Source organism: Falco rusticolus, chromosome 3 (genome assembly GCF_015220075.1).
Source record: "Falco rusticolus isolate bFalRus1 chromosome 3, bFalRus1.pri, whole genome shotgun sequence".
Lineage (NCBI taxonomy): Eukaryota > Metazoa > Chordata > Aves > Falconiformes > Falconidae > Falco > Falco rusticolus.
The window spans coordinates 95,450,464-95,478,330 of record NC_051189.1 but is presented as its reverse complement, the minus strand read 5'-3'; the positions used below and the strand labels follow the sequence as shown (position 1 = coordinate 95,478,330).

At 42.8% G+C, this 27,867-nt stretch overlaps 1 protein-coding gene and 1 long non-coding RNA gene across 3 annotated transcripts in view; one reads left to right on the top strand and one right to left on the bottom strand.

Annotated features, from left to right (window-relative positions):
- LOC119144954 (androgen dependent TFPI regulating protein) overlaps positions 1–26,649 on the top strand; it is a 34,019-nt gene extending 7,370 nt beyond the window's left edge. Inside the window, exons 2-6 of the mRNA XM_037380930.1 lie at positions 528–662; positions 2,082–2,183; positions 13,511–13,626; positions 18,393–18,544; positions 24,751–26,649. Of these exons, the coding sequence (XP_037236827.1) occupies positions 528–662; positions 2,082–2,183; positions 13,511–13,626; positions 18,393–18,544; positions 24,751–24,794 (549 nt within the window). The 3' untranslated portion in view covers positions 24,795–26,649. The remainder of the gene's footprint in view (positions 1–527; positions 663–2,081; positions 2,184–13,510; positions 13,627–18,392; positions 18,545–24,750) is intronic.
- Positions 348–27,867, bottom strand: LOC119144955. 2 transcript variants are annotated; one of them, XR_005103257.1, is made up of 7 exons: positions 26,929–27,867; positions 23,951–24,021; positions 20,859–22,351; positions 6,783–12,297; positions 5,627–6,509; positions 2,310–5,508; positions 348–1,814 (listed from the first exon to the last, which is right to left on the bottom strand). It is a non-coding gene; the product is annotated as an uncharacterized LOC119144955 (long non-coding RNA). The 2 variants fall into 2 exon arrangements; XR_005103258.1 differs by having other exon boundaries at positions 348–673; positions 5,627–12,297.

The window sequence follows — 27,867 nt, the reverse complement described above, 5'->3', positions numbered from 1 at the left end:
CTGAACCCCCTGGAGTTCAGCAGAAGAGGGTCCGTTTTTGAGCACTTCTACATCTAATTCTCACATTTAAACATTTTGAGCTGCTCAACGCTGAGATCAGCTGCAGCGCGAGTCCCCGGAAAGCAGACCTCGTGTTGGGTAAATGGTGGGAGACACTATCTAGCAATTGCTTTACAGGAAACATTTCCTGGCGTATTTTGTTTGCTCCTGCTCAATATACACTGAACCCAACAATTAACATAGGAAGTGTGAAGGAGCTGGCTTTCAACATGTTCTTCCACCTCTCCCATCTGAATCACATCACACATCTCTTGTTTAGTCTGTTAAATGAGATACTGTTAAAGTTATCTGCTGAACAACTTTATTTATTCAGTCACAGTAAAAAAGATTTAGCCAACAGCTATTTCCCTCACGTGGGCTTGCAGCTCACGAACAAAACGGCTCCCTGAAGAGCAAGAACAGAGTTCATTGAGGAACGTGTTAATGAAAGCTGGATGAGTTTCCCTCATTAGGTGTAATTACTTTAGGTTTTGCAGGCTGCCTTCTATGGGGTGTCCTTCCTGGCTGATGTGTTGAGACTAATTAAGAAACTGCGATGTGCTAAGTGCGTAATTTCCAGCAGAGACCTTCTTTTCAGTGTCCTGGCTTTCCCAACATCCACAGTAAGTAACCTCTGTAAAAATAATGTTTGCATAAATGATTAGGGGTGTATAGCATAACATGCACATGTCCAAAATAGATAACAACTGCGGGCTTTCTTTCACCATTGGAAAATGGATTTGGACCGTTTAGAAGAAGAAACAGTGCTGAAGCCTGTCATGGTTGAACGCAAAGCCTCTTGCACAGGCTTCAGGGTGGCTGTCCCCGAGCGAACACAGCGTGACCCCAAAGGGTGAACGAGATGCAACCTCCCCGTTAATCTCACAGTTCAAATAGCTGTGGATTTACTGATTTATTGATTTAGGGCTTCTCTAAAGGGCAGCATGGACAGGAGGACATGAGAGAGTACCTAAGAGGCAGCAAAATCGCACACCTCCTTCTCTGACTCCAGGGTGGCTTTAAATAAGCACTGGAGAGAAGCAGATTCACAGGACAATTATAGGCACAGCCTATGTCAGGTTCATCACAGATCACTTACTCCCTCACTGACAATGCTGTTTATCAAAATGCTGTTTATCTGGTGCTGAGGCTTGGATGGGAACTGATGGGCTACTTATACATGTAGGTACCTCTCTGCATAAGCGAAGCCTGCAGCCACCTCTGAACCCCAAAGGGCTGCTTAATTTTAGTCCATGAGCAGCTCAGCCAGCTGGCTTACTAAAAAAATCCTGCCAGGGATGGAGACAGAGAGACTGGCTGATTTATCTTCCCTGCACAGCAGTATTCATGATGCTGCTGTCATATCCCCCTGCCCCAGGCATCCTCACTGTGCCCGCAGGACAGAGGCACAGGGCAGTCTCATTCTTCCAGCATCTCACGCCCCTGATTTCCAACTCCAAGCACAAAGTGTGCTCAAAGCCAGGCCAGAAATGTGCAAATAAGCTTCCAGGTATCGGTAACCAATACCAGGATTCATTTCCTCCAGTTAAGTTCTCCCACTGCAAATCCTCCTCTGTTGGGAGAAAAATGGGTGCCCACAGTGCAGCTTGCACCTGCAGTTTAGGAATTAGGCTTATGAATTGTGACGGTAAGGGTAAGTTTTATGTGAACGGGCCTACCAAGATCTGTTTTTACTTTGTTACTGAGCATAACAAACACCGTGGCTTGACAGCCAACCCCTTGAGCAGAACTTCTGGACCATCAAAAGATCCCATCTGCAAAGGAAGAAAAAAAAAAGTTTAAAGCTAATCTAGTATTCCACAGAAAGTGTCAGTGTTGGCAGTTTATAAAGGAGGTTTTTCTCGCAGTATCAACACAGAACACTGCACCTCAGAGTAAATTCCTTTCTTTATATTGTAACGTGAGATGCGTGAGTTTGTCTGGCAATATCACCGTTCTTCATGTAGGAGATGTTTTGCCTTCCCAGAAATGAAAGCATTAGCCAAATTTGAAATTTCTTTCACTGTGTGTTTTGGTTCCAGTTTGTGTCTATATCCTTTTGGACACTATATACCTACAATCGGGAGCTGGTTTACCCCAAAAGCCTTGATGGAGTCATCCCAATCTGGTTAAACCATGCTATGGTGAGTAAGAAACACCCCTGCCTCTTGCAGAGAAGAGAGAATTTGCAACGCGTGTCCCACCATTGCATTGTGTCCCTTTCCAGAAGAGTTTCACGGCTTCTTTCTCACCTGCTCCTTCCTACTTACCTGAATCTGATGCTGAGCTGTACGCAGCAAACAGCTGCATGTGCTTGAAGCCACCTCAAGAAGCCTTTTAGCACACAAGGAATGTCAGTGAATCAGTGCTTGTCAAGCCTCTAAAGTCAATGAGGTGATGTGTAGTCATAACCAAAAAAAAAACCACCAAAAAAAACCCCCAACAAACCCCAAACCTCACTTACTGTAGCTCAAAAAATAAATTTCTGCAAACAGAGGTCTATGAAATACAAAATGGCTGGGAGTATAACAAAGCAGTTCTTAATTTTTTTAAAAGGTGAAAGAACCAAAGAACATCTGACAGCTCTACAGCTAATAAGCTAATGTGTGCACAGCTTTGAATAGCTGAATTGCAATGATTGTTTACAGATTTTCTATAAATACTTTCCAGATTTCTCCTTCATTTGCTCTGGCCGTTTTTATGATGTGTTGAATAATCACATATTTCTCATCAGTCAAGTGTAAGGAGCCTGACAGTAACATGGAAACCGTGGGTGGATTGTAAGGTCAGGGAGGCCTCGTGGGGCTAATGGGAAGGGGGAGAGAAGGGAGAGGTTCAGCGCTAGACTGAATCAGAGAAGCCAAAAAGTATGAAATAATCGCATAGAAGGCTCACTTCTCTCCAGCCTCCATTTCTTAAGTACAATGCTTTGCAGCCCGCTGCAGCAGTCCCCGATGCATGTTGAAGGTAAATGCAGGAGGCTTCGGGGTTTCTGGCTGAGGACACTTGGTAAAGGTTTTGAGCAGCCACTTCATTTACACAGGCGTATCCAGATACGTGTGCCCGGAATCCAAACACACATAGGCATGTCCGCATTGCTGATACCCGAGCGATAAGCTGCAGCCGTCGTGCACTTTTAACCTCATCACCTGCTCTCTGCCCACCAATTCATCTCCACCAGGGCCTTTACGTCGCTGCCCAAACCTCGGCATGGATGCAAATGGGCACCGCTCTCTCTCAAAACCATCGGCCACCAAAAGGAAAGATTCCTTGTGTCCTCAGCATCACACTGGTTTCAGGTCTGGGACCTGGTGTGGATGACTGGTTGAAGTTTAAAATGTTCACGGTAGTGGAGGTGGTGGGGAAGGGGAGGCACAGGGTGCAGCTGAGAGGAGATGGGCTTTGCTGCTTGGTTTAATCCCGGCACACAGCTGAGAATTTGCCCTTTCCATTTCCACATTTGTTTATGACATGGGAAGGTTGAGAGGTGCTAGGATGTACGTTTTTATTTCATGTGCAGAAACGCTTTGCAGAAATCCGTCAAACGCGCTCGTTATAAGTTCTTTCTTACCCTACCTACACCTACATTTCATAACAGAGTCATTCTGACAACAACAAAAAGCTTTTCCTTTTCAGAAATGTCAAAAACAGGTGTTAAAAAAAGAAAACAATTCTTCAAAATTATTTTGACGAGAGACAAACTTCACAGAAAGCAAATCTCTATCACAATCTAGTACTTTATTTCTAAAGCTCTTAATACACTGCAGACATCTCATGCTTTACAGACCCTGGGTGGGAAATTTTCCTCCCAGTTACTACTGAGCATAAAACATCTGCCACCAGCACAGACTGATGCTCGCTCTTGATGACCCCCACGACTTGGGACACCTTCCAACAGGTGCCTTCAGGCTTATCTGAGGCATTTCTTTTATCCAACCCAGAATATCTACTGGGAACACTAAGAAGATCCAGGCAGCTACTGACACTTTAAGGGACAATCTCCAAGTTCTGATTGCCAAGCAGACACTTTTTGCGTTCGTTTCCTTGCACGTTGCTACACTTTATGGCTCTGAGATTACAGACATTTCATGGCAGATTGAGGCAGCATCTAGCTGGCTTTGGTGGAAAAAGACATTGGCGTATCAGTAGTAGATGTCAGTGCCATATTATTTGCAGTGGGAGTATTTTTTTTTTCTCGGTCTATTTTAAAGTTGTAAATAAGGAAAGCATATGTTGTTATGTAACTGAAGAGCAAACCTAAAAAATAGGCATGCAAAAACACTTCAAGAATACCAAGCTCCTTGAGTTCGTGGTGATGCTGCAGCACCTTCCTTGCAAAAACTGAACTAGCCATTTATTTTTCTCACATTTACTGCTCTTACAGTGGGAAAGTGTCGTTGCCCACCTGGTAGCCCAGAGTCATACAGAGAGCGTTACAATTTTTTTACATTCTGAGCAGAAACGTTTTCTGTTTTGCACAAAGGATGGCTAATGCAGAAAGGACTCTTGCTCATATTTGAAGGAGGCCAAATATTTTGGACTGCCTGGGTTTCTCTCTTTGCCTTCTGAGTTTAACCCAAGGGCTGCAGCTCAATTTCCACTTATCTCTGCCTGGGATAATTATGTTTTTCCATCTTGATATAAAGCTTTGAGCTTTATGGATGAAAAAAGTGCCCCTACTTATGTCTCAAGCACAATTATCTTACTTGAACAAGATTTTCGAAGTGGAAGACGGCTGAGACAGAAGATACACTGGCCAATTCCTCAAGTGAATTTGTTTATTTCTTTCCCAGCCATCTCTTTTCAAGCAACATCTGGATACTCTCCAGAAGGCGACTGACTGCTGGAGACAGCTTGGATTAAATCATATGCATGTATTATTCAACTTAATGGCAGTATACAGGAACACTACATTTTGAAGGGGCTGACAGAATTGAACGCTAAACAAAAAAGGACAGTGGTGGGTCAGAAGAGATCACTCAAACCCATATTAATCTATAAGAAAATATCAGATACGCACCAACATTGACCAGATGTGTTCACAAAAATGGTAATGGTACAATTGCCTTTTTGTAAAGGAGGTTTATCTTTTCAGCCTGTAAGGCACTGCTGTTGTAAAACACAAATGTTCTTGTAAAAAGCACAATTTTCTTTATTTTCAGGCTGCAGCTGAGTTTAGTTTAGCCATCTCTTCTCCTAATTTATTCTGTAACCGTCTTGCCCTCCCTGCTTTCCAAAAATCAGCATTTTAGTGTCCTGGGCACTTTACTGACATACAGTTGTGAGCCATGCATGTTCTGCAGACCTTGTAAGCTAAATAACTAAGAATAAAGGAGGAGGGATGGTAAATGGAAGCACAGAAGAAAAATTACTTACCTGGCAGACTTTCAGCAAAGATGACAACAGACCCCACAGGGCCTGAGCCTCTCAAGCTCCTTTGCGCTTTGCCCCAAGGTAGCCAAGCAGTATCTGAATGTAAAAAGAAAATGTAAGGGAGTGGAAGAACAAGCTGGGTGCACACAAGTAATTTACCTTCACTGAAGCAAGCCACCGATGCCCTGGCAGTGAGAATACTGGCAAGACTCACCATGTTCCCTCTCATCTTGGAGCTCCTTGGTATCTACAAGCTGCTCAGGCTCTGCCCACCAACCTAAACCACTCCTTTCCCGGTGTGGACACAACTACATCAACAGAAATGTTATTTTGGATCAGTATGCTTTACTTCTGGAAAAGAAAACCAGTTATATGAATACAAATTACTCTCGCTCTGTTGTGAGGGCATCTATGTGAAGGATTATATCTATCTACCGCTATTTTAGGAAGCTGCCGCAGCACTAACTAACAAGGGGGTGCAAAATCAGTGTGTGGAGCAGAACCCACTTGTCCAAGCCACTCTAACTGGACTCCTGCTCCAGGAGTGTACACAAGAACCAGCTCAGGCTCATCTTTGACCATCCTAAACGAGTCTCCTTGCAATTGGTATTTAATGCCTAATAATTCTTGCAGATTTACACAAAAGAGAAACATTTCCATTTGTTTGCATTTCACAGCATCTCAATTTTAAGCTGTCTGGCAACCATGGACATCCATAGGCTTCCAATTACATTCAGCTTTTGGCAAAGAAGAAGAATGTGTGTGTGAGGGATATGGCACATGAAATTAATCACCCCACACATCTAAGAGCAAAGATGCTTAGCTTTTCCCAGCGCTACATATCTATTTTTTTTGAAGTTTCCATTTCTGTTGACATAAGCCCATTTCCTCAGGGAGAAAGTATGTGTTTCACAGAGAAATGTTATGGCAGGGATTCCTCCCGGGCTGCTGCTACCCCGGTGTGCACAGGTGCAGTCTCTGTAACCCATCCCACGAAGGAACAGCTGGAGACAAATATTCCACAGCAAAGGATGTGTCACTTCAGTCTCAGGTCAGCTTCCAGCTGCAGTGCAACATCAGTTTCTTAGACTACGTATCTAATGTCAGGGAGAAATGCAATTAAAATGCTGGCATTGACACAGAGACAAAACATTTGCTAGTAAGCAATAGGATATTCAGCCAGGGCCTTATTTCCAAAAATGCATGCGTGCATGCAGGCAATCTTATCTCCAAAGCTCTTTTAACTTTGATCATACAACTGGTCTGACGTTTCATCCATTTTTCACAAGACTGCTTCCAAACCACCTAAACATCTCAGAAAAAGCAGGGAAAAAACCCCAACGGTCCTTTTCAGCTGAGCATGAACGGACCTGAGAAGGGCAGAAGCAGTTAGTAGCTGACAGTTCGGAGGGGAGTGCTGGTGGACTTCAACCGAGCAATGGCTTCCTGGCTGCTGCCACCGCACCTGCTCTGTAACAGGACTCCTTGTGCCTCCTGCTCCAGCCATAAAACAAATTTGTGGTTCCTTCAAAATCCACTGATGTCTGGGAATATAAAAGACAGGTAGTGACTCTAAGAGAGAATTATATGTTTGACTAAATACATCAATGTCCTAGTTGCGCACATAAAATGAACAATAATGCTTAAGCTCCGCCCACGCTGAAAAATAAAAATTAAGAGAGGAAGAAAAATGTGTAAGGACAGATTACAAAAGGAAATTTTAAAGAAGGCGTTTGAATGAAGGCAGTATCATAGCAAAATAAATCAAAAGAGGGAACTTGTTCCAAAATGAAGCCATGAAAGGAGAGAGCGTACAGAGATCCAGAAAATTATGAGGAGTATAAAACTAAATAGAGGTTATGGTGACAGGAAGCCATTCAGTTTTATTATGCTCAGATAACACAGGCTGTAATCGTTTATGAAAGCATCCAACCCAAGGAAATTTCCATAGACAAGAGGACGTTTCCCAACAATGAGCTGAATAACTGAGTGAATACCTCAAGGGTCAACTGATGAACGTGGGCTTTGCGAGCCTCATAAGACAGCACCGAAGTGCGTTTTTACTTTTTCTTTGCAGTAACCTACTGATGGAGAAGATACAAGCATGAGTATTGGCCACAAGTGGCTGCCAGCACACAAGCTCTGTGGGGAATTTGTCTGAAAGGAGAAACACGGGCAGTTTTTCAAAAGCACCCGATGGTGTCCAACTGTGCCCAGTGGAGTTTAGTTTGGCCAGTGGTAACTGTTTGTGAACAATCCCCTGCTGAAGTCTCACATGTTAATGGAAAGCAGACACAGAGGATATGTAAATGCAGACGAATTAGAAACAAACAGCTATGGTCAACTGAGGCATCATTTCCTTCACTCTGGAGTCAAACAGGGTCAAACTGCGACGCACGCGTTAGGCAGACGAGTGATCTCAGCAGCTCTGGGGAGATTATTCATGGGCTTAAAACTCAGCCTAGGCTGGAGCCTGCAGCTGAACACAGACTCTACCCAACCCTGTCTCCTCAGCCCCAGGAAAGTTGCTTTTACTTATATTCTCAACAGCAAAACGAGGATGAAACTTTGAATAAACAGACAAATTACTCAAAATACGGGAAGTAAAAATTCCTTATGGTCTTACTAAACTGTGGAAGTAATATCCGGAGAGGACTATTTATCTCAGTTTAAACTCATGAACCTGAAACGTATCCTGGGAAACATACAACGTAGGGTAGGAAACAAAAAGAAGCAGGAGAATGTCATAATTTCATCCTTCTCCGCAGGAGATGAGTTAACATGCCAAAATTTCAGATAAAGTTCAGCATACATTTAAGAAACTTTGTTCCCCCTGTATTCATACGCCAGAGTTTATGAGCAACAAAAACAATTTTGCAGTTTTATAACTAGTTCAAATTTACCTGAGTTCGTCAAGAAAAAAAGCAAAGAAACCAAACTAAAGTTAAAAATCATAATAAGTGCCAAAAGGAGCCACAGAGGATTTTTAAATCAAATGTTTGGAGTCAGACTTCAGATTATAAGTGCAATTCGTTAACAAAATGTCTCTGATAATTTTGAAAGTCCCATAACTTCTTTCCACTGTACAAATTTTTTTCAAAAAGGCATTTCAAATACTTCTGTCCTTAAAAAATCTGTAAGTTGAAAGCTTTCTTCAACAAACAGAGGCTACTACACAAGTAAATATGTTAATATTTAAAAGAATGTAAGAATAAGTATTTAACAGGATTCCTGGCAAGAGAAGAAAAAACCTGTCTGATTCAGTTCGGTTCACTGATAGCCTGGTCTGTACTCTCAGCTATTGTTTTAGCCTGTTTTCCTTACCTTGGAGTGAAATAGGTTTTTCCTCCCTGTGATAATTATTTTTGACAGTTTCACTGTTTATATGTGAAACTGAGAAACTGTTAATTGAAATAAAAAATGAGTCACTGTTTCCAGCAATTTTTGCCAATGTTTTGATCTGTGTCAATCTGAGCTTAATTATTAAGTTTTCTTTAAAGCAAAAGGCAAAATTTCGTATTTTAATTTGGCCCCATACAAACACTTCACTCTTCAAACATATGTCAGTTTAAGGATATAAAGCACAGCTAAATAGGGTTGAAAGTATATTTAACGAGCACGCACTAGAGACCTATGGTAAAAATAACTTGAATGAGAAAATACATCTTTTTTATTGAGAAAGATACGAGAAGTCTTTAAAGCCTTTCAGCAGATATGATTAACCATGATATATGGTCTATCACTAACGATGCTGCCAAAGTCAACGTCTATCAGCTGTGAGAGGGAAATCATTTGGAAAGCCAACTGCATGTCATAGGCAAAGGGCAGGCTTTGCACCACACATTCCTCTGGTGTCTGCTGTATAAATATGCATCTGCTTTTGTAAACATGCTCGGTTATTCGGTAGAAATTCCACCATGATTTTACCGTTAATGGACAAACTGGGCTCAGCAGAAATACATGAAGTCACCAGCAGACTCTTGGGACAGCAGAAGTGCAAGGGAAGATTTTTCCACAGATTTGGCCTGGGGGTGTATGTGTACATAAGAAGGAAAGGGGGAGGTGGGAGGAGAAAAAAAAAAAAAAAGCTTTATATCCACAAAGTAAAAATGCTAAACCAAACAAATTTCATCCTGGGGGTGCATGAAGCAGCTGAGAACTGTTGTACAAATCTGTCTCAAGAAGGCAACTGTATGGCAAGTTTAAATGGCCCAACAAAAAACACGTCTAGTTAATTTATACAGTGATTCCTTCTAACTAGGAATAAGCTAACAATCTATTAATAAATAAAATTGGATTAATAGATAGCGAAATATTTTTAAAAGATATGATCATGTGTACAGCACACACTTTAGTCATGTACCAGTGTCACCATTGGACTGGGGAAGAAGGGAGCCTTCCTATGCCACAATGAATTTCTTTCTTTTATTTTTTTTCCCTTCCTCCAAATCAAGATAGATCCAAGACCTTTAAAAAACTGTTCACAAAACTGTTCACAAAAATCCATGCCTGATTGCTTTCGCTGCTCTTGGAGGTGGAAGCACCCCTCCAGGTGGTGGGAAGCTTAGCTTCAAGCCTCTGTAAACCAGGCAGAGCAGAAATTTGAACCTACCCCTTCCACTAAACTTTTGGTTCTTTCTAAAAGCAGCCAGTTTTTCCAGATTTTTCCATAACTTTCAAACCTCCTTTGATTTATGGGCCCCTGAATATTTTCTCAAACTCTGCCATAAGTGGAAAAGCCCACCAAAAAATGACTAGTTAAGCAAATCGGTATTTTCTAAATCAACACGGCATAAAGGGAAGAGCTCCCAACTGTCTTTCACAACCACTACCAGTTTGCTTCCCGTCTGCAGTGCCACTGTGTGTGTTAGAGCCGTGAGTTCCCCCCCGCCACCCCCAGCTTGTTGCTCCCTGTGACCCTATTACGCTGTCCGCATCATCATCATCCCGTGCAGTGCTGCTCACTCCTGTGAGGCAAATGAGAAATCGTAAATGAGGTGCAGAGCTCCGCTTTTCTCCCCTCTTCCCCTTTCCTGAGGGATTCACATATTGTAAGGCAGCACAGAGATGTATGAACTGAGAAAGAGAAGTTGGCTAAACATGTGGAGACGCTGGTGGTCTTAGTCACGATAGCTTGCTCCCGTCACAAGAGGGAAGCCCCCGTTTCTGCATGCTTTCACCCTCTGCTTCTGGACACACGTGCTTGCCCCAGCTCTGGAGTCTGCACGGCCCTTGGCAGCTGGTTCAGAGGAAAGCTGAGGCTGGGCCAGAGATGCCCAGAGGGCACTTGGCAGAATCACAGTCAACTTCTTGTCTAGCTTCTCCTGGGAAGGGCTTGCCCAGCTCCCCTAGGTGGTCACTTCCCTGCTTGTCTGTGCTACATATTTCCCAGTATAAAGCTACGTTTCTCTTGAGGAAAACTGAGCCAATCGCCCTTGGTCCTACCTGCGATGGATGCAGAGAACTTTCCCATTGCAGTTATCACTGCATCAACCTCTCAAGCCTTTGAAACCTCTCTCATTTTCCTTTTCTCTCTACGCGCAACAACGCATTCAGTCCTGATTTCTACGTCTGCCTTTGGGCTGCTTTGTTCTTCACACTTTCTTGCTGTTGGTGCTGTCCTTTTCTGGACATGCTCCAAACTATCTGCACCTGTCAAAATGGGGTACCCTAAATCAGAGGCAGAGTGCCAGCCAAAACCTCATCAGTTCAGGTGGAGCAGCTTCGTTACCTCCCAGGTCTTGCTTACACACAATATTCCTGTTAATACCATCCCAGTACACTACACGCCTTTTCTATTTAAGCAGCATCATATTGCTGACTTGTGCTTATTTAGCATTCCTCTGAGAACAAGAAGTCCCAAACCCGAAAACTGAGCATAAAAACCCCCTCTGCCTAAAAACTGTTCACTTCAACACAGGATTATCTCACCTAGTAACTCCTAGGGCAGCAGTAATACAGCTGGAACAACCAGCTTACAGTTGTTAAAAGTGTTTAAATTAATTAAAAGACTAGCAAGGACATTTCATGAGTCCGAAAGGAATTTTGTAGCCCACTGGATGTCAGATGAAAACCAGGACTTATATCCGCTTTGCATAATGGACAAATGCACCGTGAAAGGCTAAAGCCTAGAAATGAGGACAAAGTGCAAGTTTCCATCACTGCTGTCTTGCATAGGCATTTTGGTTTTATTCAAAGACAAACTATTGACCACCTGTCGAAAGTAAACGTCTTTTTTAATCATTCTAAAAGCAGCTTAACACATAGATTTCTGACTAAAAGAAAGTTACAGGGATTATATATGAAAACTGTGTGCACTGAACACATTCTTCTGGTTAAATGAATCCAGGCATCACTTGTACTAATACAACGAGAGCTCTGCTATCAGCCAAGCAGGTTGTAGAGCTGAAGAATATCTTTATGAAACAGAACAGACGAAAATCTTGGTGCCTGTGAGTGTGAGGGACCGGAACATCAAATAAAACTTTCCTATCTCTTTTCTCTGAAAAATGATAACTGAGATGAAAGGGTTATTTTGGCAGTAGGACAGCCAGGTGTGAATAGCAGCTCCTGGGGGGCCTGAGGGAGGACGTGTAGCTTCCAGTGAGCAGTCACTTGGCAGCAGCAGACACAAACGGATGTCTGCCTCTTAGCCAAATAGGTAAAGAATGTTTTCATGCATGCTGTGTGTAGCTCAATGTGCATTTAAAGAATTTCATGTGTATTTGTGGCAATTTGTACTATAAATATACAGCAATAAAACTTTGACACCATACTCATACCAGATACTCAGCACAGCTTCTGACAAATACGTACATTGAAGGTACTACAACCATTCCCTTGGGACAAGAGGAAACGTCTCACCATACACCCAGCAGGCTGTGCCTTCAGGGAAAACCAAAAAAAATCATTAGTTTGGTGGGTTTTTTTCTATTTAAAAGTCTATCTATCTTTCTCTGCTGCCCTCCCCCACTTTCTTCCCCCATCTACCCATGAAACTATTTGCTAAATTAATAGGAATTTTACCAACTGGTCAGCTACAGTTGTTGCTATAATTTTCTCCTGTTGCACCTCATTGACTGCTCTTACTGTGTCATTCCCCAGTGTTGTTTAGCCCTTCTGCCCTAGGTATTGCTACTTAAGACTATCATTTGCTTGCACGGGGACTATAACAAATTTTTTAGTGGGGAAATTTCACCCCAACAGATTATTTTCTGAAGTTGCCACAAATCAGCTGACAAGTTGAGGTGTCCCAAGAACCCCACAGTGTCTGTTTAACATCTGAGCCCAGAAGGATTTTCGCAGTGCTCCCAGCCTCCCCACAGAGAGGAGAGGGGCATCACTCTTGGAGGCAGCTCCCCACCAAACAGTGCCACCAAGGTTTCTGCACTGTGCTGAAAATCCTCTGTGCTCAGACAGTCGCCATCATAAAAGCCCTTGAAACTGAAGCTACTTAATACAAATCAAACTGACAAAAAAAAAAAAGAGAGGAGAACAAAAAGCTTCTCCAGCCCGCTAACTCTTTACTAACTCTTGGCTAAGCTTGTTTGAAGTTCCTTCATCATCTTGAATCACCACTAACTTATGTGCACTGTATGTTTACAACCATGTTTTTCAGTTTACAGAGAGAAGTACAACATGCCGCAATTGCACTGGAGTAAATAATAAATGACAATATAATACAATACAGTAACGACTTGAAGAGAACATGAAGGCAGTTCAGCAATTGCTTAATGAGTTCAAGGAGGAGGCTTCCGACATCCTCAAGCACACATAACAATAGACGTCGATATCTTTTGTACTCTAATGGGAATTACCAAAAAATTTATTGCATTATAAAATGTAAAAGGAAAGCTCACCTATTATAAAGTGATGCAGATCATTCTACAGGCAGACCTCATTAGAGTACTTCTTAGAGCATACTAACAACAAAATGTCGGTGCTTGTTACTGAGGGGTACTTCTTCACTATAAAAAAAATGAAGTCTGCACATCTGTATACGATTACACTCAGGGGCAGGTTCTTGGGCTTCATGATCAGCAATGTCCGAAGGCCAGGCACTGTGACAGGTCAGTGACGGACTCTCTTTTCTCCTCAGCACACGGCTGTATTGCCATTTGCTGTCCTGGAAATCTTTGCCACACCGCACCGTTACCCAGCAAAGAAGAAGGGATTGATCCTATTAGGATTTGTCACTTTTCTGTATATCAGTTGGTAAGAATTACGTATTTTAAAACGTTTTCAAGTGATCTGCTTTGCAAACCAAAGCCAAATGCTATACTTCAATCTAAGTCCCCTCCCAGGCACACGGGAGACAGCAGTCTGTTCTGTGGAGAAGTCATTTAAACTTCAGCTGAGACCCAGGAAAACTATTTCCAGACGTAGGCAGAGCAGGTTTCTTCAAACACAATACAGGTCCTGAGCCCATACATAGTATCTCTTGCTCTTTCTAAGGCCTCTTCTAGGAAAACAACTAAATTGCCATAAACTTTGGGTTACTTTGAGTTATTTCTACTGGGCTGGAGTTTTTATTTCTACCAGTACCATCAGATTTACCTCTGCTCACTGTCTTGCTCACTGCAAAAACACAAAACCCCAAAGGTCTGGGGGTCACAGGAGCAGAAGAGGAGTAAAACACAGTTTGGTATTTGGCAGGGACACATGGCTGGGTTTAGAAACTTGAGATAGAAAATGATACTCAGAGCCAGGTGCAAAGTGACGGGTAGCAAGGAGGCATCTGCCCCACTACCACCTCCCACTCCACCAGTGGACACCGCCTACATTTCCAGCAATGTACCGCAGTTGATCTCCAACCTGTTGGAGGGCGATCCTGACAGGATAAATGGTATCTAATCAGCTCCCCACCGCCAGCCCACAGCCGTCCACCCACCTCCTGTGTGCATCATGCACCCCTGGAGCTGGGTTTGCATCCGTTCCTGATCATTGCACCGAGGCTGCGGGGCCGGGGTCTGGAGGCACTGCCTGCTCCATCTAACTATGGGCAGCTGCCAACACTTCAGACCCCTCTCAGCATGCCTTATGTTGAGACTCTGCTCAAGAACAGGTCCATATAGTTTCAGGGTATGCTGTGATACCACTTTTCAGAGCTCAGGAAACACATGGCCCCTGGGGATGGTGGGGGTGAGATACAGGACAACTGGCCAGCAGGGAGGTGGCTTGTCCTCATGCAAAGATTTCTCAGAAGTGGCTGGGATGATAAGAGAAACCATCCTTCCCATTCCTACCCACCACTTCTCACTCTCAGCTAGAGACTACCTTCAGCACACCAAATGAAAGTCTGGGATAGAAAATAAACTGCTCAGACAAAACACTTCTGTGACTTGAATCCCATCAGAGCGGCTGTGGGAGCGATGGACTTCACTGCTACCTTACGTAACCAAGTTAGGAGCCATTTATCCTAATCCAGCCCAGAGCCTAATAGGATTACAACCACGGCTTCCTAAATTCCTTTTCTATGTTCTGGTTCACCCAGTTGCTTAATGCCAGCTTTGTTTTGCTCGTCTTCAGACAGAATTTGGGTTTTACAGTCTTTGAGACCAGACAGCTCTCCAGGCAGCTGTTGCAGTCGTGTGTGCCATGCTTTCCCCTAAAGCCCCTATCGGCTCAGCAATTTCACCCCACAGGAGACACAGCTCATGCCAGGACCTGAATCCTCATCAAAGGATGAGGATCAACACAAGCATCAACACATTTGAGTCTTCCCAGTATCTTCTCTGATTGACGTTGCATGGTGCTGTGGGGGTCCTGAGTGGAAGGCAGTCCCTTAGAGTGCTTGTTCCCCGTGTCCCAGGGCCCTAATAACTGGATAGAAGACATCAGGATTTCAATACTGTTGCTTTCTCTCCTCCTGAGGCAGCAAGGAACCTCCTGTCTGCTTTCTTTTTGCCTCCTTGTCTTGGTTCCTTGCAACCACAGATAACAGCTTTCAACTAACAGAACACTTTTTTAGCCTGTGCAAGTTAAAAACCACCACATTTTACTGTTGCTGCTGCAGCCTGGTGATTTAATAGCCTGACTGGGGCACCTCATGTTTCACAAGCAACAGAGTCCTTCCTAAAAGCCTTGAACTGTCACCGTCATCGCTGCGCTTCCCCAGAGTTGGTGGCCGGGGAAATGGCTGGTCCCTGCAAGGCAGTAGAGAAATGGAGTGGCCGGTGACACCCTGCGCCAGGTACCTGCCTCTAGCGGGGCTTCACTATAGCTCTGTTCAAAAAGGAAAGGCAGCTTCGGTTGCAGAACACCAGGGCTAAGGGAACCATCAGGCATGTTACTTAATTCTTGCAAGGATGGATCTTGCATCTCCTGGTTGTGCTAAGTAGTGCCTTACTCCTGGAGTCATCAGACTGAAAACAGTGAAGAATACATAAATTTTAGAACTGGCATTTTAAATCTTAAAAAGGAAGTAACAATAGATTGTTCTTGCCCACTTCAGTGGTGATAGATTGATCTAAAATACATCTTAATCTTCACAATTTTGCATGCGTTTTCGGAGAAAAGGTCAAACTACCTTTGCAAGGCAATATAAATCATTATAGATTGCACTCTGTATATAAAACTAAAAGACATAAAAATCCAAACCAAATTAAATCTAGAGACTGATGGCTTTCTTGTAGTATGTCCATTTTCCACCTCAGTTAGGAATCAAAATATTTTTCCTCTACTGCATGCTCATTTTCAGTTCACCACCTTTTAATTTTGAATTAACCACTGTCTCAGAGAGCTATTATGTGGCCTACATTCTTTTCTCCTTTCTGAATCTTCCCATCTAATAATTCCCTAGATATACTTTTTTTCCCTTCCGTAAACACAGTGGTCCCATTAATGTTAACGGACAGAGTAAGTCTCGCAGTTTCATCCAGTTGTACTATGACAGCACATCACCTCTCCCTGGTATCTATATGCTGTCCTATATCTTATAGCCATTTGGCAACCTTGGTTATACCCAGGGCTGTTATCTCAATCTATCTTCCCCATAATTCTGGCCATTGTCTGCTTCTGACTCACTCCCTGATATCCAAGGTAAAATCTTGGTAAAAAATGAAATTTGGTAAAATGAACTCTTCAGAACAAAAAACAACTAGAACCAAAACCTGACAAGCATTCTGTGCTTCAGGAACCTGGCAGTATGACCCAAGATAAAAAAACCTGGTAACACACAGCTACTACCAAGTCAGAAAGCTGAAAGTGCTTTAGCGCTCCTGCATAGTCATTTGTTTAGGTTTGAAAATACAAGTCGGAGCACCTCATGTGAGGCGTGCCAGCTGGCCAAATTGCATCCAGATCATCTAGTTCCTCATTGCATGAAATAAAGGCGGTTGTCACTCTCTGTTTTACTGGTTGAGACGCATTAAGCAAATAGTTGCCCTGTGCAGTGAAGAACACATGCTCACATTTACATGGGCTCCAGTTAACACACAGTCTTCAGTATTTCTGCTCAGCCTCTCTGTGGCCTTTTGTGCAGGCTTTTTTTTTTGTATGTTTTTAATTACTTAGCTGTTTCACCGCCCTGTTTGTTTGATGAAAGAACCTTAAATCATGAAAATGAGTCTCTACACTTAACGTTTCCATGCTCATCCCAGACAGCTCCAGTACCACCCCTCTCCATTTCTCCACTCTACCCCTTAGGTGGGTATTAGTAAATCTCTCTTTACAGGCAAGGTAAAAACCCATCATTTTTTATGCCCTACCTCTTCCTTCTCTAACTAGAGAAAGGAGAAATCATCGTTTCAGACTTTTTTGGGTTTTTTTCTTAGCGCACCCTCATTCCTCAGTTTCATGACACAGTTTCAGGCTGGTGGGGCAGCCTGTTTGTCACTTCTCTTTGAGGCGTGACACTCTGTGAGGTGGCAGGCTGGGTGCCATCAGAGAGAGTCTGCATTCCCGTGTTAGCACTGGTGGTGGAAATTACGGCATACTCCTCAGATGAGGGGTTTTTAATCGAGAATTAAACCTTTTAGGACTCTCTGGACCCAAAGGTACTTTTTAGGGAAGTGTTGCCCATCGTTAGATTGGCACATCCTCTTAACGATCACTGGAGACCTGTCTTATTTTTTATTTTCTTTACATATTCAATAGAAATGCATATAATTTTATCCAGAACAATGTATTTTTCCCTACATTTAATATATAAAGGCCTTTTTTATATTCTGAAGTCTAGGCATTTACTACTAACTGTTCTTATGAGCCGTAAACAATGAAAATAGTATCAGCGAACTGGCAGCCACTACAACATGGTTTTTGAAAGAAGAAAAAGGCAGAAAGAGAGGGCCTAAGTAAAATAAAAGAAACCCTATAAAGCAGGCAAATTCTTCCTTTCCCTTCTTTTTCCAAGCAGTGCTTTGCAAATGGTTCTGGCACAAAGGAGCAAAAGAGCTACCTCTGTTTCCCACCTACCTGCCCTCCTCTCCCCCTCCTCTTAGACTAAGAGAAAATGTGCTGGAGAATTCCCCTTGCCCTCTTGCCTCCTGAAAACTTTCCACTCTGCTCCCCAAAACAGCAGTCAACAGCAGCACGACAGGATAGAGACAGTGAGAAGCAGCACTTTGTCTCCACAGACCCTCAAGATGTGGATAGGGGCTGAAAAGCTGTTGTAACCAAAGAGTAAACACACATGTGAGAGCTTATTTGACTAAGCTTCACTTAGAGTAGCCAAGTGCACATCCCTATTTCTGAGAATTTTGCTATTTTACTGTTATTTTACCGCTGTTAATAGCCAATGCAACCAGGATAACAGCAGAACTTTGTGTGTATTTCAACCTGCACTGAAACCCATCTAATTTAGCAGCGGCTCAAGTGTGCTTCACAGCAAATAGCCCAAATGCTGAGATGTATCAACAGCTGAGTTAATTTTCTCTGTATCAAGATTGTTTTGATAGCTTGGCCCTTCAGGAGTTAGAAATCATGAAGTGGTTCTTCTAACTGAATGGTCCTAACCAAAGGTCATTTCTCTTCTTGCCTAGGGTCCTGTGGATTTATTCTGTAACGGGAGAGTGGGTATATCCTCTCTTTGCTTTGTTCAGCCCAGCCGGCCTAGCAGCATTTTTCGCTGGTAGCTTTGCTGTCATCGTCTCTTTCTACAACTTTGGGGAGTTCCTCAACCGTATGATATGGGGTCAGTCCAAGCTTTGTTTTTCACTTCTATCCATATGAAAAAAAATAATTATCTAAAATGAATTCCTGTGATTGCCTAGGCAGGGGGGAGAGAAGGGGGCACTTGTACACTGCGGGGTGCCATCTGGGTGTCTGGTAGAGATTGCCGGGTCCTAACCAATTACTAGCACACACAGAACAACTGGAGCAGGAATCCCAACCCTACCGGATAACAGGCTGGGCCAGGTTTCTTCAATGTAGCTCAAGAAGCACCACTTACCAGCATTATCACTGGATTTTGAATTCCTCCTCAAACAAAAGTCCAGAGAAGCCAAATCTCCCTGGCTAACACTCTTACACCAGCATCATGTGGTGTTTGTCAGACTAAGGAATGGCACTGTTTACTAACAATTTATGGGAAGGCATTAGTATATCCAAGTGAAAGCATTGCAGCAGCTCCATGAGTAAAACAACACTTCAGAAAGTTTTACAAACTGTTGAGAACATCTCCCTTCTACTTTGGTAGTGGTTTAAACAGTAGTGATTTAAAGAAAATGAAAGACAGCTTCCTTGGACAAATGGGCAGTTAGGAAAAAAAAAACCTAGTTTAAGATGACACATTCAACAGGTAGAAGAAAGAACTGATGAAGCAGCTTTGGGAGTTTGGCATAGGATATTATGATGATGATTGATGATGATTATTATTATTTTCCCTTCTGGTTTCCTCTCTCCTTTTTCATTCAAGATTAAGTTTTTGAGGATGAAAGTGTTTCTGTCAGGAAAACGTGTGTATTTTATTTAGGACAAATGTGTGAACATTTGCAATTTCTTAAACTAGCTTTCTGATGAAAGAAAAAACACTGCAAAAACACCTCTGAAAATAAATAAGACAACCTCCCTCTGTTCTCAGGGAACATTTGATGCCTGATCCATTTTGTGAAGTCTCACATGCCTGTCAAGCCAAAGTAGAGTGTCTGTAGCTTGTCTCTCACCATCCGTACTCAGCTACCTAAAAGCAGCAGATTGACTTTCAAATGTGCTGAATAACCAACTTCACCGCTTGATACCTTTGCAAATAAGATGCTTGCTCTACATGTCCATGTTTGGAAATTTTGGCTGAATTCTATTCTGGCATAAACACGATGCGAGATGAGGATTGCTGGTAAATGAAAACAGAGCTGCAGCCTTTCTGCACTAGCTCTGGTGTAAGAGGCATCATACAAATAGTAACTATATACTAATCAAAGACCACATCAGCACTACAAGACAGTGTAGGTCTTTCTATGAGGTCCAATATCTGATACATCTAGGTATCAGATTTTTTCATCACCGAGTACGTATGAGTAATTCCAGGCCGACAGTATGCCTGATGGATAAGTTGGAGATAATCAGAATTAAAAAAATTTGATTCCCAAGGTGTTAATTGATCAGATAAAAGGTTGTGCCGAACAGAGATCAAAGTAACTGCATAAATTAGACTAATTTTGAACAGTTGAGTAAATATACTTGCTTAAGAGATGTTCATTTAAGAGATTTCTAAAGAAACTGGGACAAGCACTCAACTTTCTTTTCTGTGTGCACAAAAAGGCTGAAAAGCACTCCCAGTTGTGATAGCATGAACGTAACCTCAGAGAATACATATAAACATGGCATATGTGATATCCTCCATTGATATCTGGTGTGCTCTTGCAAGCCACAGAGGCCTCCTGTGTGTGGTGGGTCTGCCTCTCCATACGTACTTGATATTTTTCAAAGGAGCCACAAAATCGTGGCCATAATGATTACATGGTATTTTCATCCACGTGCAGGACACACCCCCTGAGCTACAGTTCCCCATGTTTGTGCACACTCTTGCTACTTCACATGCATCCTCAGCTCTTTGCCCCCAGGACAGGCAGTATTCCCTGGATTTGCTGCACACTGATAGAAGAAGCTGCAAGCTGCACCCCAGTAGCTGGTAACTGCGATATCTCAGGCTGCATTTTGGTTATACAGGGGATTTGGCAGCAATAACTTCTCAATAAGGTCCTGTCTACCACCCCTTACTCCTTCCCACTCCACCACACGCCTGTTTCCTGCAAGTAGGAGCTGTTCTCAACCTGGATCTTTTTCCCGATCCATTTCCCAGCTGTGTCCACCCAAGAGAAGGGTAGGACTTCTTTAAGCTGGTACTGATAACAAGGTCCCAATAAGCACTGAAACACAGCCAGAGGGAAGCTATTCCAAATTACAGTGTGCCAGAATCTTAATATGTTCCTGACTGAGACAAATCTCTGGCTCAGCATTGCCAGAGTAAAAAGAGCTGCAAACTGAAGGAAGATGCAATTCCAACATACCTTTCTTCTCACAGCAAAAAATGGCTCCACGTACTTTTTTTCATCCTACCCTTTGCTGTCTCACCTTCCCATCACAATAAGGGAGATGACGCAGTTAAAATAACCCTGCAGAAAAAAAAAAAAGAAAAAAAAAAAGGAAAAAAAAAAAAAGGAAAAAAAAAGGGAAAAGGCACAGACAAACAAAACAATCCTTGGTGGTAGAGGACGGACCTCAGTCCCCTGAAGGCACAGTTTGAGTTCCAGAGTAATGCAACTGTCCGCTGGGTTCCTCTAGGCACATCTGGAAACACCTTCTCCAATAACATCTGTAGCCACCAAGCAATCGGACCTGATGCTGGTGGCATCTGCCAAGGCGGAGCGCCCTGCCTGGGCTGCTGCCACCAGGCTTCTCCCCGAAGGCAAAGGCTCTGGGGCAACTTCTTTTTCTTTCTTTCTTTCCCACTTCAAGGAAGAAAGCTGGCTGAATTCGTGCCCAGATAAGTTGTGTTTATTCGAAGGTGCAAGGAATGATTAACAAATAGCTCCACATGAGTGGTAAGCCTGGTTTCCTTCTGAGCTTACATGCTGTGGCCAGCTGCAGGCTGCAAATGAAGCTTGTCCCACAGCATACCATGCTTCATATGGGCTCTTTTCCATGTTCCTTTAGTTTCAGGCCACTATCACTTTTCCTAAAACCAGCTAAATAAATATTCTACTTTTTTTCACCCTTAAAGGTATACTCAGTTTCAACTTATTCCAAAGTCTATGGATGGCAGCTTTCAGCTTCAAGCAAGTCATTTTTAAAGCTCTGTCCTGCGCTTGACCAAAATGATGCAGTATCATTTCTGAAAGCTGGAAAATCCAGGCTGTCAAATAATATAACCTTGTTATTCCTTTTCAGAACAACTGAAAGATGCCAGACCCTAAATTTGTTTTATTATTTATAGACAAACTGTTTCATACAGTATTGGAGGTTTTAAAAATGTATTCTCTCTCATGTGCCTCTCCCTCCCCTTGCACAGTTGGATTGATGGTAACTAAGGCAACCCAGCTGCACAGCCTGAGAGGCACAGAAAATAGTACCAGTAATGACCTTTTTTTTGTTTTAAATCCCAGAGTTTCTAGACAATGTTGAGCAATACAGAAACTCCAAAGAGGATAATTTGAAACAATGGGCTGATTCTTTTGCTGCCATAAATTTACCTCAGCCAAGAATTTGGCTGCAGGGTCCGAGTACCAAAGATGAACCATGCAATAGCTTCTCCTGTTGCCGATGGGTAGAAAATATAATGCAGGCAACTGATCATGTCACTTTGGCCAGTCAAACCGGAATCCTCAAAAATGAAGCAAAGCAGTTTTCCCTCGGGTTTTGCTCCTGGTGAGACAACAGATTCTTGGGAGAAATTTGAATCAAAGTTCTTCACAACAGGCAGAGTAAGATTTCAGGCAAGGGCTCTTCTCTAGCACCAGCATTTGAAGATGGAGCAGATTCATTTGTCTTCCATCTAGGGCACCTGAAAAAAAAACCAAAAACCAAAAACAAAAACCCCAAAACATTCATCAGCTTCTTCATTTCAATACTTTGAGATGCAAGTGGATAGCAGCTACAGCTAGCAACAGCCACCCGCTCCACCAGTGATTTAAATGCCTGTTGGGGGACACTGGCAAACAACTTGTGAGATTTTACAGCCACAAGGCCTCTGCCAAGTCCAGAGAAATGCTCATCCCCAGGTAGTGGGGCTGTCCTTCGGGAGAGATACAGGGCAGAAGGCAGCAGCTCCGACAGCCCCACGCCTAGATGCTCGCTGCCCTCCAGAAAGGAAACCTTTGTCCAGCAGCTGGCTGAGGAACATCAGGCAGGGCAAAGCCAGGATTAGATACTCTAAAGCAAGGGATGAGGCAGTACAACAAGCCTAAGAGCCATCGCTCTCAGGAAAAAGAAGAGACATGGTGGAATAACTTCCTCATGCCAAGTGCGTGGATGAATGTGTTCCTCCAGATCTTCTATGAGTTCTTGAGTGTCCTTGCAAAGACACTGGTGAAACATAGTCACCTAAGGCTGAGCTGAAGTTAGATAGCAATCTTTAATGTATTTTTCATTTTCTTTTCAGAGTACTTTTGCTTTCAATGTGTCTTCCAGAAACATATAACATGATTGTTTTCCCTGGATTTTATTGCTGTACTTCCGTGCTTGTGAAACCAAGCTCACTTAATCCCCCGTAGTCACCTATTGGGAAACCCAGCCTATGTGACAGCGCACGAACCTGCGCAATACAAAGCAATACTATAAAACAATTGAATCCTTGATGCTCTCATTCTTCTAGGCAGCTGCTGAGATTTCAGAACCTCAGCTGGCAAATAAAGGGATACAAAGGGCAACTGTGTGGGGTACGAAGCCATTCTACCACGGCACTGGTACAGGCTTATGAACAGCAGGTTTTATATGAAAGTTAAAAAGGTCACGTTCTGCAGGTAGTTATCAGTCCAGACACAGGTTCCACCCTTCAATATTACAGTATCCAGGAGGGATTTTTAAACTGAGCCTCCTTTCCAGAAGATACTTTCTTTTGTTCTATCATGCTTTTAAAAACTAAGAATAAGAGTCCAGGGTATATTTATTTTTTCCAGTGAACAAATAATGTTTATACCTACAATATCACTACATTGTCAGTGATAAATGGAGCTGAAATTTAAGCGGATTTACAGCCCTGAGTTTGCAAACTAAATACAAATACTTACTTTTGTCTCATCCGTTCATCCTAGTCGTGCCACAAACCTGTGATGGTGTATTTATATCCTTCATATTTGTCACTCCCCCAACTGCAGTTTACCCCTCGGGTAGAGGAGTCTAACTATTTAAAGGAAACCTGCACCATCTGTCACACGCCCTACTCTTGCTGACAAGTTTATCTGATGATCCACTGGAGGCAGACCGGATCGGAAGCTCTGGCAACCCAGGGCTTACGATTTCATCACTGGAGGCCAGACATTAACAGGTGCTTGCTAATATGCTGTTCCCTGGCCTAATAGGCTAGTCTTTTTTTTTTTTTTTTCCATTTTTTTTGTTCTCCCCCATCTTTGAAATATCTATTTGGTCGGTACAAAATACTTACAGGATCATTTGGGAAGGAAGAAATGGCAGGATTTTGTTCCACGTCAGGTCAATTGCCAAATGCTACACAGGCTGGAGATAAATAAAATATAGCAATTAGTGTTTCGGAGCCTCTGAGGTCTATGGACAAGGAAAGCACCTCTAAAAGAAGGTTCCCTGCAAGTAAATGATCATCAACAGGGAAGAAAAGAGGCTGAGACAGTGCATTAGATAAGGTACCCAAATATATTTGGTTATTGCCACACTTGGTGCCCCATGGCAGCATATCTGGTCTCCAGCTGGTGCTTCAGGAAGCTGCGGGTCTTCAGCAGGTCCTGTGCTGTCCTGGCCAGCCGTGTGGGGATGCTCCAGAGATCTCAGCTGCACGGATCAATTATCTGCTTGCTGCCTTTCCAGACAGGCTTTATTTTTAAAGCTTTTCACATATTCTTACACCAAGCTAAGTTTCTTTATTGACAGGTACTTTTCTCACTAGCAAAGCACCATTATTCTCAGTGTATACAGCCCGTGGTAGATTTCAAACCATTCCTCAGGAGTCAAGTAATCCCTTACTCACTGGGGATACCCCAGGCTCATTTGACTCCTGCAGCACTTCGGCACTAGCAGCTAGTCCAAGCCACACATTCATAGCTTACTCCCACTCCCAGACGGGTTTGGTTCCCCAGGGATGTTGGGAGGCAGGAGCCAGGTTCACGTCCTCCTCCTAACAGCATGCTTGACCTGCAAGAGGACTTCCCTATTGTGCCTTTTTTTTTTTTTTTTTCTGCTCCCGACAATCTCTTCTCCTCTGCCTCTATACAGGAGATTCAATAGTAATACTGGACTACAGGCGGAAAGGCAAGTGAATCCTCCTCTTCAAGCCAAACAATCTCTCCATGAATGCTGAAGCCATGAAGTAGAGGAAAATAAATGCAGCTGTGATAAATCCTTTCTCCAATGCATTGCAGCTTCTGGTGAAGCCATTATGTCATCAGACATATGGAAAACTGGTGGAAAATATGAAATGTTTGCCTCTTACATGATAACTCTGCAACTGCTATGAATAAGAAAACTGTGTTCATCTGTTTACACAGATTTCTCATCTCTTGCACAATGTACGTGAGGATGTGTCCATGGTTAAAACTCGTCACTGGTAAATGAACTCCCTCATGAGCTTGGCACCACTCTGTAAAAGACCTGTGAATGCAAGCCAGCTCTTGTTTGGATTGCCCTTCATCAAGTCTGGAAAAAATTAAGAGGAGGGATAATTCTAACAGTGCTGTGACTTCCAAGCTAGCTAGATAACAAATTGGGCTAATAAGGACTGTAATTAGGAATGTCTGCTCAGAAAGTTCACCATGAAGCCAAGTTCTTCTAACGAGAAACTTTCTGGAATATTAATATGCATAATAGCTCCCCTCCATTTTAACAGGAAATCTGAATGCAACACTTTCTTCCGTTTTCTTGGTTTCAGTTAATCTTGCAGCAAACGTAACCTCATTATACTGACTGTATGATTGCTTCGACAGAAAGCATGTTAATTTAAAGCACTGTTTAACATAAAGCTGCCTGCCATATAATTACACTCCATTCACATGTTTACTAATCTTCCTCAATATAGTTGATTTCTGTTATTAGCCTCAACATTTTGTTAAGATCTAAAACACTGGAGATCTGCTTTGCAAACTGCAATAAACAGGCAAAACTGACAGTAGTCTAAGTGTTCCTTAATGGTCAATGTGAAAAAGAAAGATCTCTGTTATTAGCCTCGCTTTTAAAAGACGATTTGAAACTAGTTGCAGTACTTAAATGTCTAACTCCATCTCCATTGCTAAACCCCCTAGCTTAGAGCTACTGTGTATGCAGTTCACCAGGGTGTTATTTTAATCTTTCAAATGCTGCTGGAGCTTAGTAAAAACGAAACACATTGTAAGCTGCCTGTGAGCAATAAAAAGATAATGTGTATACATAAGGTTGTTCTTCTCACATGTTAAGCACCTGATAAAATTCCAGTCTGGGAAGTTAACATACTAGGCTAGACTGTAAACTAAGCTAACTCAATGAAAGACACGCACGCATTCAATAATTCCCAGCTTATCTAGATAACTCGCTCCAGCTAACTTTGCAAGGGGAATGTAAGCAATTACACACACACACATCCCTCCCTCCTTTTCTGTTGAAGCTAAAGGAGAACATGGAAAGAAGTCAGCTGAAAGATGCTGGTCAAAGGAAATGTGTCTGAGAGACAGACAGAAGAAAAGCCATGAAGGTAATTAGGGAAGAGGGAAAAGTTCAGAAGACTCTCTGTACAGGTTTTTTGGTTTTTCTCTCTCTCGCTCAAATTATTTGATTTTGTAGCAATAGTCCAGTGCAAACAGTTTTAATGTCAGCAACTCAGAACAAAGCCTGGCCTCTGACATGGAGGGTTATAGTTCTTTCCATGTCCAACCAGAGGAGCTGAATGCCAGACCACATCCTCAGCTCCTGCTCGTGCCGGGACTGCCTCTGGGATCTGGCATGGTGACTGTGCTGCTGCACCACAGGGGTTTGAGGAGAATCATGGTGGGGTTGTTTCTTTCTTTGAAAAGGGTTCAGAAGAGGCACTGCTCTCTGCTGCGTCCTGCATGGGGAGGCGAGATCCCAGTCATGTGCTTTGGGAAAGCAATTAGGAATGCCTGTCCCTGAAAGACAAGTGTTGGGATCTTGGGTTTGTTTTGCTCCTTTCCCTGAAGCACACGGAGCCCTGTAAGGAAGAAAGCATGCATCGTTGTTCACAAAACATTTTCCCTGGGATTTCAAAAAGGCTTTACTGAAATACTCCAAGTAAGGATCTGGCTTTTACGACATTTACACTAGATTTCTCTTTCCAGTCTGTTTCTCTCTCTCATTCTATTTTGAGTTAAGTATGCAAAGTCAGTCAGAACTGTTTATTTATAGCTGTAGATTTTCATGGCTGTATAAATTAGATGTTATTACTGAATGAGATGCCCGCCCACTCACCCAGTGCAGCTGTACAGGAATCCTTTCCTGCTGCTTGATGGTACGCAGCCTCAGTCGGGAGGAAAACGACATGCTCCCGGTCAGATGAAGGGACCGCTGCTTAAACCCTTGGGCGAAAAAACCAGCAATTAATTTTTTCCACAGTACAATGTGCAGTATGACAACCACAATTACTTAATACTATTTAGACCTACCACTTCTGGTTGGCAGAGAGAGAAAATGAAGGTTTATATTCACCAGAGTAAAACCCCCGCAAACTAGAACCTAGCCCTGCACTTTTCTTTTTACAGGATTAAACATTTTTTTCTTTGGAGGGAGTTAGGGGGACAGGGACAGTCAGGGGAAGTAAAATTGGTTGTTATTTGAGACAGAGCACCACCAGAAAGTAAGGACCCATCCCATAAACACACAGAAAGCTATTTCCAGCAGAAACGGCTGGAAAGCATTATCCACCATGCTTAGGAACTTTCATTTTAGCTCACACCTTTGTAACAGTTTAGTCCCACAAAAAGCATAGGCAAGTGCTAATTTATTCCCTCCCCAATTTCCCACACAAATTTCTTGGTTTGGGTCTCTGCCAGAGCTTCAGGGTCACAATCTGACCTCAATAACGTAATTTAAGATTGTTCCAAGCCTTCAATGGAACTACTGGAGATCTACTTTGATGGATATGGGTCCAGGATCTGGCATGCAGAAAATATGCATTTACATTCTACCAAAGTGTCTAAAATAGTTGCCCAGGGATGCTGATATTCAATTTGAGACCTTGTATTCACTTGGCAGAGCACATAATTAAATATTTTGTGCCACAAAATTAACCAGAGTCTCAGGGGTATTGGTAAGAGGATGCTTGGAATCAACCATGAGAGCCAAACTAAGACCCATTTCCCAGGCAAGTTACCAGTAAGTACTGGAAAAAAATCATTGCATTCATATATG